Raw genomic sequence first — 15,022 nt, forward strand, 5'->3', positions numbered from 1 at the left:
CACAAAACTATACAATGGGTTATCTATATTCTTCACACCGTGGGTATGGAAATCCTAATTTTAGTGGTATAAGCTTTTAGTTCGTTGTTTGTTTGTTTGTTTTAGAGCGAAGCCACATCGAGATATCTGTTTTGTCCACTGTGAGGAACCTAACATTCGTATTTCTGTTCTGTAATTTCGTAAAGTCACTGAACCATTGGGGGACATAAACACTCGGACTTATCGTTGAGCCAAGGGGGCTAGAGCTTATTGAGCCCATATTATACCTTTATTTTTACAAATAAGAAAAACAAAAACATCATTAATCGCTAAGAGAATATATATATATATATATATCTTAACGATCATTCATATGCTGATTTATATTTTACTTAATTACATATTAGTATATTTTTGTTTTATTACAATTTAATTTCGGAGTTGTTTGAACAAGGAAGGCACTTTTAACCATCTGGGTGAATGAACTTTAAGTTTATGACAAGGAATCTAATTACCAATTATAAATTGAAAAGTTAATTAGTAATTCTCAGAGCGATATAAAAATTATGCGTTTGAAGATTAGTTACACTTTTGTACTTGAAGAGTAGAAAAAATAATGCAACGTATTTTCTATACGGCTGGAAAGAATATTAAATCTTGGAACTAATGATCAAAGATATTAATTCTAAACGAAAACAAAATTCCTCGGAAGCTCAGCAGGCGATATTTAATCAACTCCTGAGGACAAAAGAAGCCAAGGTCCTTTGTTAGCTGTACCAAAGAGGATTCGTTCACGAAAGTCATTAAACTAGAAGACACCACTTTGTAAACTAGAGTATTATTATTTTTTAATACATGGATTACGTAATTATAAGTTTGTGCAGAAAAGATGAAAATTACGGGTTCTGAATGAGCCCAGTTTTACAGTAACATCTTTATTTGAAAAATAACTTCTTATTAGATTTCAGAATAATGAAGTTATTATATAATACAACATATAGCAAAGACGAGCAGCCGTTTAGGCATGCCGTGCGTTATTGTAAAGCCTGTCATTCCAAGACTCAACATAATTAGGAGTGTAAGCGAGAAAGTTATGTCGCAAATAATATTTATCTCAATCGCGAGATGGCGCCCTCATCATTGTATGAATTGGTTAAGTTTTCACAATTGTATGGGGCGAGTAGTCCGCGGGAGATCTCTCTCATATGAGTAAAGTGTTCGGACAACACTGCGTGAGTTAAAGATTATAAGGGCCGACCTGTGTCTTCAGACTTGCTGAGCAGCTAGTGCCTAGATTTTTGTCAAACTGCCGAGTGCTAAGTGTACAAAAAAAAGGTATTTCATTAATGAACTATCTGTCAATTTAGTTTGTTTTGTAACAATACCTAGTATACCCTCGACCATGCCTTACCTTTACATAGAAACGGCAAAGGAGAAGTTATGTCATGGAGCAAAGTAAGTTTCAACGATCTCTTCTTTTAAATAAATTATCTGTTAGTTTAGTTTGTTTGTCTTGTAAAAATACCTAGATTGCCATACCTTACCTGTAGAAACAGCAAAGTAGAGGTTATGTTACGACACAAAATAAGTTTCAATTCGTACTGCTTACCGTCGTAAAGAAATGAAGTATATTATGAAATAAAGCTTTCTTAAAGTAATGTTGTTTTATAATGCAAACGAGCCGTCTCCCAGTGGCTCAGCTGCATGTCAGCGGACTTATAACGCTAAAAACTGGGGTTCAATACCCGTAGTGGGCAGAGCACCGATAGCCCTTTGTGTAGCTTTGTGCTTAATTCAAAACAACAACAGCAAACGAGCTTTAAATTATGAAAATACCAACAAAATAAAAACAGGTTTAACGCTACAACCAAATAGTAAGAGTTATTTGACACTACTCAGAACAGTTGAAAATGTACGGGATTATTTGAGGATAACAGGATTACATGAGGATGTAGTGGTGTAACTGAAGGGGTACTTGAGGATGTACACAATTAGTTGAAGATGACAAGGTTACATCAGGATGTACACAATTAGTTGAAGATGACAAGGTTACATGAGGATGTACGGGGTCAGTTGAGTATCACAAGATTATTTAAGGATATACTGGATTAGTTGAGAATGACAAGATTACTTGAGGATGTTCGGGTTTAGTTAAGGATGATTGGATCACTTAAAGATATTCGATATTAGTTGAAGACGACAAGATTACTTAAGGATGTATGTATTGGTTGAGAATGATTGGATATTCGCAATTTTACGATCAGAAACATGCAATAAAAACTTGTAAAATTCTGCCTCATATATGTGATGAGAAAATGAATTACATCAAGGGAACAACTTTAGTTTCTATTTCTTACTCAACAGAGAAATCTGTGTTGGATACTTTTTGAAAAATATTCTATATATATATGCAGTCACCTACAAAACCTAGGATATATTTTATAATCCCACGTTGTAGCTTGTACCCTAGGATCCTTTTAAAATATGTAGGGTATTTTGTTTAATTTTAATGTGTTTTGTTTATGGCTTAAAATTTATGGTTATAATATATATAACAAAAGTGAGGACAGTTCTATATAAACAATTCAGTAAATGAGAAAAAGAAGCTGACCGAGCTTCCTAAGATTGGAAAAAAAAAAGATGAAAATGATAAATATATAAATACTTTTAGAAGACAATTGTCTATTCCAATCAGCATAACTTGATGTATTTCAGCTATAAAACAATGTTTTTAAGACAATTAGACCAAAATGTAATTTCTAGGTGTTTTTTCTAATACAGCTAAGGGTAAATTATCTAAACTTGTTTATTAAACATATTAAAATCAAGTGTGAAGACAGAAAACTTTATGTTCTATTACATTTTCTAATGTGTTTTGTTTTATGTGGCATTACGTTTGTTAAATGTAACATTTGGAGCATAAAAATGATGCTAAGTTGATTAGTAATGTTTTTTACTTTATAATTTTGAGGAAGTTATAAATGAAGAAAGATATGAAGTGTGATTTTAGTTTCGGAATTAATATCAATATCATATTTCTCGCATATGGAACTGACTGTTAAAGTATATACTTTTAACGAATGTCTCTTAAGATAACTTAGTGTAAAAAGTAAGAAGTAAATATGTTTACTCTTCTGTTGAATATATTTTCAGTTTGCTTTTTTGTTATTAAGTGCAAAGCTACACAATAGGCTATCTGAGCTTTACCCAACATGGTATAAAAACCCAATTTTTAGCGTTATAAGCCTTCAGATATACCGCTAAGTCGCTGGGGGTGTGGGGTGGGCTCAATATTCAGTCCAATGATAGCAGCAGCTTGGCATAGCCAGGTGGGTAGGGCACTTCATACGTATTCTGAGAGTCGCAGGATCAAATCCCCATCACACAAAACACGTTTTCCCTTTCAGTTGTGGGGGCGTCATAATGTATCCTTCAATCCTACTATTCGTGGGTGAAAATCTAGCCCAGAAGTAGGAGGTGGGTGGTGATGACCAGCTGCTTTCTTTCTAGTCTTTCACTGCTAAACGAGGAACAGCTAGCGCAGATGTCGCCTTCGTGTATCTTTGCGCGAAATTCAAAACAAACAATCAAAACTCTCAGCAGCTTTCAAATAATCTTTTTTTTTTTCAATTCATCAAGTGACATTCACGTCACACTACACAGTCATTTGTAAGAAATTTTACTTTTGTCTAATTTAATTAAATAGAATAAGGAATGAGCAGAAAATACAAATCATACAACATATTGAAATACATCTACAGAAAAAAATCAAAAGTATCTCCCACATTTAAGTTACATTATATGTCCAGTAATAACTATTTTTTCAACAAATTATTTAATAACAATATAATCTTGAATATTATAAACACTTTTAGGTAAACCTACAACTGATGAGCCGCTAGAAGCCCAAGATGAGAGTGTACATCATCGTTTGTATATTTACCAGTCACATAAGCACACACTTCTAAGTTTAATGTATAAACATAAATAATTACAAAAATTAATGAATTAAAGTTCCATATTTTATTAATGCACCAAAATGTATTACAGAAAATGTATTGTAGTAAATGTGTTGTAGTTATTGTAAACACGTTGAAATGTTCTTTGTTAACTATGTCAAAAAATGACTTTAAACGACTAAACAACAAATTTACAAATTAGTGTTTCCGAACAGATTTTTAAACAAAGAAATATTGTTACACTCATCACCAATTCCACAAATAAGTTTGCAAAATATTTGTTTCTTATGTCAGAAAGCTTACGTATCACAGTTCTCAAAGAACTATGGTTTACTTCCCAAGCACTAATACAAACAGCTAATTGCTGTTTACAAATAAATGAATATATTAAGATAAAGAACTATTAATTAATTTTTGCATTATTTCGTGAATAATCTTACAAGGAGAAACAAAAATATATTAATTCTCAAACTAAGCCAATTGATATTCTGGGCTGCAGTAAATTTGTATATCAACTTATCCATTCTCTTGCATATTATTTTCATTATTCATTAAGCAATTGTTATTCTTTTCGATTGTTAGTTTCACATAAGAATATAAAATGAATCTAAATCTCCCCAACTGGCTGAACCTTGAGGGATATTAATGGACTAATGACTGAAAATATCATTAATAGCGAAGGTACTCTTATGACGAATCAATGCGTTATACATTTTTGTATCGTTTTATAATATTACCTGATCATTGTTAGATTGTTGTTTTGTATCGTTTTCATAATTATGTTTCAAATTATAATATTACCTAAACATGTAATAATCAGCAACAAGATGACAGAGTAATTGTATTTATGATGCAGGCTAAACATGTATCAGCACGGCCTAATACAGCACTAAGCCTACATTGAAGAATCGAAGTAGTTAGTGAGAATCGAAGTGATTAGTGTTAATCGAAATGGTCAGTGTAAATTGATGTGGTTACTGAAAATCGAAGTTTCTAATATGTATCAAGGTTGTTAGAGTTAATAGAAGGTTTAATATCCCAGAATGTTGGAGAACAGTCCGAGAAACAAAAATAATTATTCTAATATCTTAAATTACTCTATGTTTTAAAGATGTGTTTTATTAAACCTATATGGTTTAATTGTACTTGTCTAATGGTTTAGGCAAACAGTCTGAAATTAATTGGATGTTGCTACGTTTCACGACTTCAAACATTGTTAACATCAAGAATTCTTATCCATTGGCATGATGCACCTTTATCATTATTTTATTTTTAATATGTTATTTCCATTATTTAAAATTATAAGCTAAAGTTATTTTTTATATAAGTCTTCGTTGAGAAAACGTGTCTTATAATGAACTTTTAAGCCTAAGTGTTTCAAAAACACAACCTCTCTAATGAACTCAAAATTAATTATTTTTAAAAGTGAAATTCTTATATTTTCTTAAGTTCTAAAAACTTATTTAATACAATACTTTCAACCACTCATTTTCCCTTATTTATCGTCTAAAAATCGAGACCTTGAGGAATATCGGTAGGTGAAGGATTTTGTTTTTCCAAAGGGAAAGCAGATAGTCATCACCGACTCTTGAGCTACTCTTTTACCAACTAACAGCGGATTGACAGTCACATTATAACGCCCTCACGGCTGAAAGGGCGAGCATGTTTGGTATGACAGGGAGTCCACCCTGCCCTCAGATTACAAGTCGAGCGCCCGAACAACCTGGCCATGCCTAGCCTATGTGAAGGATTTTTTTGTTTTCTTTTAAGCACAAAACTACACAATGGGCTATTTATGATATGTCCACTACAAGTATCAAAACATTTCTTTTACAGGTATAAGGCCTCAGATTTACCGCTGAACCATTTGGGAGCATTTAGTCATATTTAAGCAAAAAGCTGCCTAATGGACTATCTTTGCTTTTTTGATGTACGAGATATCGATACCTAGTTGTTTTGTTTTTCATTATAACACTTTAGGCTTACCGTTGAGCCACTGTGGGGTATTGGGAGAGAATGAGGCTAAAACTTGAATATTTCTTGTAAGGAGCATGGAACGCTTGCGGTTGTACGTTTGAAAAATAATTGTGGATAAAATCATTAAATGACTTGAGGTCTGTGTTGGTCTTAAGCTCAAAAAGAGTGTCTGTTTAAGATGGAGATATATTTTATTAATAACCTGTAATGACGTTTCGCACGTATTCATACATTCATTACGTTCATTAAGTATCAACCACATCAGCCACATAATCCAATTTAAAAGTACAGTATGGTAAGCCACCTATGTTAAGTACTTTGTTCCACAGGAGTAGCACTTATTCGGATGTAAGGTTATTGTATAGAAAAAATAAAAGAGAGAGATATATCCATATCACACACTTATGTACTTTCTTACATTGTTTTTAAAGTACATTATAGTATATTAAAACAAGCCTCCATATTATTGCTTAGCCTAACAATTTAAAGTAGGCTGGAAATGCTCTAGGCTCTTTCACATAATACATTCACTCTTATTCATATAAAAAACACGAATATTTAACTTTTCCCTTAAAGCTGGATGGGCTGATTATACAATGAACTGTCGAAAAACAAATTATTTTAAATTCTAATTCTTATCATGTACAATATGCTAAATCAGCCGAGTAAAATCTCTAAGGATTTGAGTGAAATAACAGAGACAGTGTTGTTCAAAATCTATACACACATTCACACCACATCAAATGAATATTTCACACACTCTTCACCAAAACTACTGCGACAAACTGAAGAAACATAGTTTGGACTTCTCAGTCCTGGACGATAATATCAACTATTGTTTGGATGTTAACATTATCACTGATATCCACTGGATAATGAGGACTTAACAAAGAGTTTTCAAACCCTCTCTGTTAACCTGAAGATGACCTAAGAAGGTCGAAACTTTGTTATCTGCTTTTTCAGTAAAAGTGTTGATAGCCAGCTCTCTTGAGATACATTTTTTACCTCTAATTCTGTTGTTATCTGAACTGGTAAATAAAAAAATTCTGATTTAGCACCAAAATTTAAATAAAAGTCATTAAGTATGTATTATTAAAAATCCAAGGTTAAATACGTCAAAATAACGTTATCATGAAGAAAAAACCCTAATTCATGCTAATTTGTACATGCATCGATGTCACTCCTTGAAATAGGCTTGTTCATCCTCAGAGTATAGAAACACAAGGCAAAGATGACATGAGTTTCTAGTCATTGGCTTTTGTAACTTTTACCAGAGAAAAAGTATCAGTACATGTTAACAACTATTCAGTATTTAGTGAAGAAAAATGTTATAACTACATGCAGAGCATCTGCACGAAAATTTGCCTGATTATATGCAAAGAAAGCAATATTCTAAATTACTTATGGAAAATTGCAATCCATAGCTTTTCCAATTATTATATAATATTATAACACATTGACAAGGAATCTTAATGTTGACAATCCTCACACTGACAAGAATACTTCTGTTAATTAAACCTGATAAACTCCACAACGGCAAAAACACTTGTCTTACTTCCAATTGACAAACCTCACACTCACAAAGACACTTCTGTTATTTTAAATTGTGTGAGGTTTATCAACATTACACAAGCAGGGAATCTTCTGTTTCCCGTACAATGTATCAATGCGCCAGTTGTTTACTATTCTATTTCAACAAAATGTTGTGGTATTGTAACGATTGACTTACAAAGTAACTTAACACAATTTATTATTAAACATATCCTTTCCTCTTATTTCATTTGAATGTATTTCATTTACATCTGTATCTCTGTATAGCTTTATGCTCTTGTTAAAGAATAATAGTTGAAATGTTAAACGCAAAACAAAACGAAACTTGTGTTAAAGGTATAGACCATGTTTCTATTTTAATCAAACTACAGCATTATACTAATACAAAGTCTATAAACTGGAATTGAAAAGGATGCATTATTACTTTCAAAATGACTCAATCCACTGACAGTTAAAACAATATGCACGGTTTTGTCACATAACATTGTTTTAGACACACACAGCGCTGATTATTACAAGGTTTTTGTTTCAGTTATCAGTATCGTTCTAAGCAGACATAATTCAATGAAGACTAACACGATTCATATGAGTTGCATGGTTTTTTTTATCATATCCAACCAAAGCAACAGGTATATCAGAGTTAATCTTATAAAGGAAAATTAATCAAACGCTCTTTTATTATCCGCCTGGTTCGTAAACCATTTTCTCGAGTTAGAGTTGGGAATAACCTAATGTTTTGCACGCTCGAACCGTGAATCAAAAGGGTATCGTTTGTGGTACACTGCCACAAAAAACAAGTTCTCCGTATTTTGGCGCCACTGGTGATCTGAAAGAATCTTAAACAGTACAACGTTAAACGTATCACGTATCTTAATTCGCGAGGTTTAACAATACTTATAGTGAACTCCAAGACATACAAAACTATTTTTCAAGACAGTACTTTGGCACTTTCGAAACAGCGGTCAATACATGTAAGGAAATGTTTGGTTTGGTTTTGAATTTCGCGCAAAGCTACACAAGGGCTTTCTGCGTTAGCCGTCCCTAATTTAGCAGTGTAAGACTAGAGGGAACGCAGCTAGTCATCACCGCTCACCGCCGCCAACTCATGAGCTACGCTTTTACCAACGAATAGTGGGATTGACTCACATTATAACGCTCCTACGGCTGATAGGGCGAGCATGTTTGGTAAGGAAAAGACCTTCTCAAACATTAAATCCACAATACAGCTTTATTTTCTGTCAAGTAGGCTACTTAAATGGTTTCACTTTAAATTGTTCTTTCGTTAACAATTTCGTATTTTTTTGTTGCTCACTCTCCAATTGATTTATCTTTTGTAAATATTTGTTCGCTTTAATACTGAGAAAAGCCTGATTTTCTGGTTTATATATTGGAATTTTCTTGTAATATAAAATGTCTAGAACTGAGCTGCTCATCTGTCAAATAATCTTAAGAACGCTTTAGAACATAGCTCATTACAACCAGTACAATAAGTGGGATGTGAAAATTACTTCAGTTTGGCGATTTTTCGACCAATCAAAACACGCTTGTCTGTGATAGTCATACCCAATGGGCTTAGGTTTGAGAAAAGGAATTTCCTGAAATCTGACAAACAAAATATTTTAGAAAGGTACGTATTTCCTCTCATTTTTGGCACTCTTTATATTTATGCTTGTTCATTAGTTATTCCATTCTGTATTTCTTCATCTTGATGACAAAGTTTTATGAACTTTACCTTTACTTTCAATTTTTTATTATAGCAAAATCCTTTTCTAGCATAAAACAATAACTATTGTTCAGCTCAACTGAACTGGTTAATCCATTCTTTAATAGACAATTAATGTTCTTAAACTTCCAACCCAGTTATGTTACACAAGATTCAAAGGATATATATTAATACATTTATGTATGTAATGAGCAAGTTTTCAAAATATTATACACCACTTAAATTGTAACTTAATATTCGACTCAAATTACCTGTTAACAGGGGGATTTTAAGTGGTGATGATAATGCAAAAGGGCCTAGTTTTGCCCCTACCATCATACTTATCATCCGATCTCACAGACTTACATGTAATCATCTCGATTTCCTTTTTTTGTAGTTTTGGTTCGTTTTGAAGATAGTTTGATCCATTTCACGTTTTCTTTTTTTAACCTGTCTTTTTTATTCGTTTTCTGCGTACCGTAATTCCCAGTTTTCATGTTAATACCTCGACACTGGAGAACAAGTGTTAAATGTGGAAAGGAGCACATATTTAATAAGATAACTGTACAGTGTTAATAGTGAAAAATACAGTTTTTATTTTAGTGATGATGAGGAAGACGGAAGTGGTAGAGTATGCGAAATACAAACGTTAGTGCTCTGTTTCTGGTATTGTTGTTATTAACTAAATGTTTTTGCTAAGTTACAGAAAGTAAACTGCCATAGTAACGGTTGTTAGTCGTAACATGAAATATAAACGTTTACTCAAATTTTGTAAAAAATGTTTAATTATTCACGTTCAAGTTAATTGAGATGCAGGCCCGGTATGGCCAAGCGTGTTAAGGCGTGCGACTTGTAATCTGAGGGTCGCGGGTTCGCATCCCCGTCGCACTAAACATGCTCGCCCTTTCAGCCGTGGGGACGTTATAACGTGACGGTCAATCCCACTATTCGTTGGTAAAAGAGTAGCCCAAGAGTTGGCGGTGGGTGGTGATGACTAGCTGCCTTCCCTCTAGTCTTACACTGCTAAATTAGGGATGACTAGAACAGATAGCCCTCGAGTAGCTTTGTGCGAAATTAAAAAAAAACAAAAACAATAATTGAGATGCAAGTAACGGGCAGTTTTTTACGTCCCTAAATGTTAAAAACTTGCAAACTTCTTTAGACTTTACTTCAGGATTTCCAACATACAATTGTTCTGGGTCCCTAGGGCAGGATTCATACCTACGATTTGCACCTCCCCCCCCCCCCTTAGAGAAGTTCTGATTATCTATGACTGCTCTTTGTATAGAAAAGCTGTGCATTTTGTCAAAATTCAATGACTTTTAAACCTTTCATTATTGTTTAGTGTATAAATCTTATTCACTTGACACTAAGTCAGTTTGCTTGTGAGTTATGCAAATAATGCGTTGGCACTACGTAGCTGTATTTACCCTAATACATTGATAGACTGTTAAAGGTACTACAAGATAGTACGAAACAGATACATAAGTATAAAAAAGAACTGTGCTAGTTTTGTTTCTACTTCTGAAATTTTTGATTTAGTCTTAGGATATTGTTTTTTTGCATGGCAATGCTATGTTTCACTTGTTTAAAGAATACGTACAATATCCTAGATTAGAGAAATAATTAAATGCGATAACATCGGTTGTTATTGTTTTGAAGACAGGCACAAAGCTATACAATGGGCTATCTGTGATCTGCCCACTGGTAAAGAAATAGTTTCTATCGTTTTAAGGCTGCAGACATGCTACTGTGCCACAAAGGATAATTCTGGAATAATTACCGTATTTTTCGGTGTATAAGATACTCTTTTTCTTCCAAAAAAAAAGTATCAAAACCCCCCTGCGTTTTATACACCGAAGGTAAAAATTTCATGCCTCTACTACTTTTGAAATATTCTAAAGAACAATAAAGATTGTGCTGATGTTGAACAAATAATAAATAACTGTGAAAAATATTTTATTCCCTGAAGATAGCCTTGAATATAAGGGTACATCTTATACAAAGGTGGGCCCGGCATGGCCAGGTGAGTTAAGGCGTTCGACTCGTAATTTGAGGGTTGCGGGTTCGAATCCTCGTTGCACCAAACATGCTCGCCCTTTTAGCCGTGGGGGCATTATAATGTGACGGTCAATCCCATTATACGTTGGTAAAAAGAGTAGCCCAAGAGTTGGCGGTGGGTGATGATGACTAGCTGCCGTCCCTCTAGTCTTACACTGCTAAATTAGAGACGGCTAGCGCAGATGGTCCTTGTGTAGCTTTGCGCGAAAAACAAAAACAAAACAAATATACAAAGGTGCGTCTTATACACCGAAAAATAAGGTATATTTATGTTAGTTAACTTATTAAAACAATCATTTTAATAGGTTATCCTCTCTGTCTACAGTTGGTGATAGTTCAAACGCAGTGTTTTCTTTCACGTTTATTTTTCGTGATAGTTAATCTATTTCAGGAGAATAATGTATCTTTGAATAACGTACGTTTCATAATTGAAGTTATTATTTAAGTGTTCTCATGCTTAAACTTAAGTGTTATTTTGATACGGTATACTCTTCTACAGATTAAATTTGACTTTTGGTAAGGAACAAATGTCATAGTTGTTCTTAGATACTCGTAGGTTTAAACATTCATGAATAGGTTTGACAGTTGAAATTCTGGCATGTTACAACTTTTCATGGTCAGGTTTTTATTGTTGAAAGTTGAAGAATATATGCTTTCCCACAATTATACTTGACACAGTTTGGCAACTTCGTTAAGTATATTTTTGTGTGAAAAAAAAAGTTGAAATTTCAGATTTGTTGAACTTTGACGGTTTTAGTTTTGTCACGACTGTATTTAATGGTTGAAACTTTGCTTAAGTATGACTTATCGACTAGAACTGGACACTGAACAATGTGTAGACATGACAACTCTTCTCACCATTAGCGACTAGCACTTGCCGTTCAGGATTTCATAAGTGAGCTAGCTAGACTGTCTACCTTCATAAAAACATGTTTTATTATGATAAGATATGATAATTTAATGATCGCTAAAGCAGCCGTTTTTATTTTATTTTTTATGATTAAAATTACCAAAAAAAGTTTTATTTAATAAAATGCGCCATCTTATTTCCAGTTATTACATCGTTTGGCTATAAAGCCTTATAGATGTATATTTACAGCGCATCTCATTTGATAAGAAGAGAGTTCCTTCGTATGTGAAAAAAATAGCATCTTTCTTTCATACCGAAGCCAGTCTTATTACTGGTACCAGTTGGAATTTTAGTTAGAACAGCTTAAAAGTCATATGCATGAAATTAATTTCTATACAATGACGTCGTATTATCAAATATGTTTGTATTACGTCAGACCATTCAAAAATTAAGTTTATATTTTTGAAATATATCTTGCCATGCATTTAATACGAGATTTTTTAAAAAGGGAGTTCATCGAATGGAGTATATTTTTCCTTTCACTATCATAATCAGGCCCCGTCATGGCCAGGTGGGTTAAGGCGTTCGACTTGTAATTTAAGGGTCGCGGGTTCGAATCCCCGACGCACCAAGCATGCTCGCCCTTTTAGCCAATGGGGCGTTATAATGTGACGATCAATTCCATTATTTCTTGGTACAAAAGTGGCCCAAGAATTGGCGGTGGGTGGTGATGACTAGCTGCCTTCCCTCCAGCCTTATACTGCTACATTAGGGACGGCTAGCGCAGATAGCCCTAGTGTAGGTTTGTGCGAAATCAAACACAAACCAAACCAAATCCACAGAGAAAGAGTTTTATATCATTCAGACTTAATCATCACTCGATCTTTACACTACTTAATACTACATCTTCAGTTAACTGTCAATTCAAACGAGAGGGCAGACCGAACAAATATCAATTATCTCTACCCTCTAGTGACGGTCAATCCCACTATTCGTTGGTACAAAAGCAGTCCAAGAGTTGGCGGTGGATAATGATGACTAGTTTCCTTCACTCTTGTCTTACACTGCTTAATGCAGCTTAATATTTGAAGAAAAAGTTAGACATACTAATTATATCATTTTGAGTTCGTTTTTTTTAAATACAATTGTATGACCTCCAATTTATTTTCATGTTCATTTTATTTGTCGCCTTATTACCTACTTGATTATCGGTCATATTGTGAGATAAAAGAAGAATAAAACCTATATAACCTGTGTTTTGTTAGTACACATATCTATAAATATATATTATTATTAATTAACTTATAATACTTGTGCTATTCGAAAAAGACTTCTGAGATTTGATATCGAATTGAAATAAACATTTTTCGTCATCATTTCTCTGTAAACATTTCGAACTTTAGGAGAATAAAGACCAAAATTTTCTCGGGTGTATTGATGTACTTGTATAAAATATACGTTATTTAACCAAATATCTGTGTTTGTGTGTTTTCTTATAGCAAAACCACATCGGGCTATCTGATGTGTCCACCAAGGGAATCAAATACTTGATTTTAGAGTTGTAAATCTGAAGACTTACCGCTGTCCTAGTGGGGGCCCTAATCCCATGAATCTAGGTAATAAACACAAGGGTAAAGAAAACAATGTGAAAAAGACAAAAGAAATTACACAAACAGGTAGAAAATATTTTGCAAAACAGTACCAATAACGGCTAAACCAAGCCTAAACCAATTATTGAAGTCATGTAAACCAACTGATTTAATAATTACACTGTTATTAATACAGTTTTATAATCAATCGTTTACAATTACTATTCATGACCAGATAGTTAGGGCACTCGACACGTAATCTGAGAGTCACACCAAACACGCTCGTCCTTTCAACCATAGCGGCATTACGTAATGTGACTGTCAATCCCATTATTTGTTGGTAAACGAGAAGGCTAAGGGTTGGCGGTAGTAGTGATAACTACTTGCCTTCCTAATAGTTCTTACACTGCTAAATTAGGGACGGTTAGCGCAGATAGCCCTCGTGTAGCTTTGCGCGAAATTCAGAAACAAACTAGACAATTTCTGTTCAACATACTGTTCTGTTTATTCTTTTTTTATAATTTGTTTGCTTCTTACATTAATATAATTTTGTTTATCTGTCTGTGTAATTTATGTGCCTTTATTATCTGGATTAAATTAATTACAATATAACCAACAATACCTATTGTTATTAATTAATATTGAACTTGTCTTAACCACGTTGAAACTAATTTTGATTTAGAAATTTCTCCTGACGTCTACACAGGTTTTACAAGATATAACTTGTCTTATTTTTGATTTTTCATAATATTGCTTTTATCGTCCCCTAACCTTCATGTGTTTCTAAAATTGCCTTTCATACAAATATTTTATTAAAATTATTTTTATCGAAATGCTTCGACTTTTAAATTCAGTTTAGTATTCTGTCGTGTTGTAAATTCGTTTTCAAATTATGCAAAAACACAAAAAAGTATTATAATAACAATCAGTTTTGTTTAAATTAAACAATCTAATTTCTATTTCCTAATTGTAGGTTCCATATAGATTACATCAACCATGAAAACTTGTTTCTTTTATAAATTTAGACATGCAAAAGATTTATAATTTATCTTTGATTTAAATATACTGAAAGCATATATATGTATAAAAAACACTATTAACATTTTTAGGTACCGTAATTTATCAGATACATAAGACATGAGTTAACCCTAGAAAAGTCATTCAATATTTTGATGAAATTTTCAAAAACTTCATTCGGTAAAAGCACTTCCATTAAATACTTTGATATATATACATATTCCACACTACTAATGCATGATACTTTTATGTTCTTTATTCGGAACACATAATTGATGATACTTAACCCTAACGATATTGCTTTTGATTTCGTTTTAAACGATTCCATTTTATATCA

At 33.1% G+C, this 15,022-nt stretch overlaps 1 protein-coding gene across 1 annotated transcript in view; it reads left to right on the plus strand.

Annotated features, from left to right (window-relative positions):
- The first annotated feature begins 1,192 nt into the window (after positions 1–1,192).
- Positions 1,193–15,022, plus strand: part of LOC143249267 (uncharacterized) — a 50,066-nt gene continuing 36,236 nt past the window's right edge. Inside the window, exon 1 of the mRNA XM_076498801.1 lies at positions 1,193–1,434. Coding sequence (XP_076354916.1) covers positions 1,382–1,434 — 53 coding nt within the window. The 5' untranslated portion in view covers positions 1,193–1,381. The remainder of the gene's footprint in view (positions 1,435–15,022) is intronic.

Source organism: Tachypleus tridentatus, chromosome 4 (assembly GCF_004210375.1).
Source record: "Tachypleus tridentatus isolate NWPU-2018 chromosome 4, ASM421037v1, whole genome shotgun sequence".
NCBI classification, from domain to species: Eukaryota; Metazoa; Arthropoda; class Merostomata; order Xiphosura; family Limulidae; genus Tachypleus; species Tachypleus tridentatus.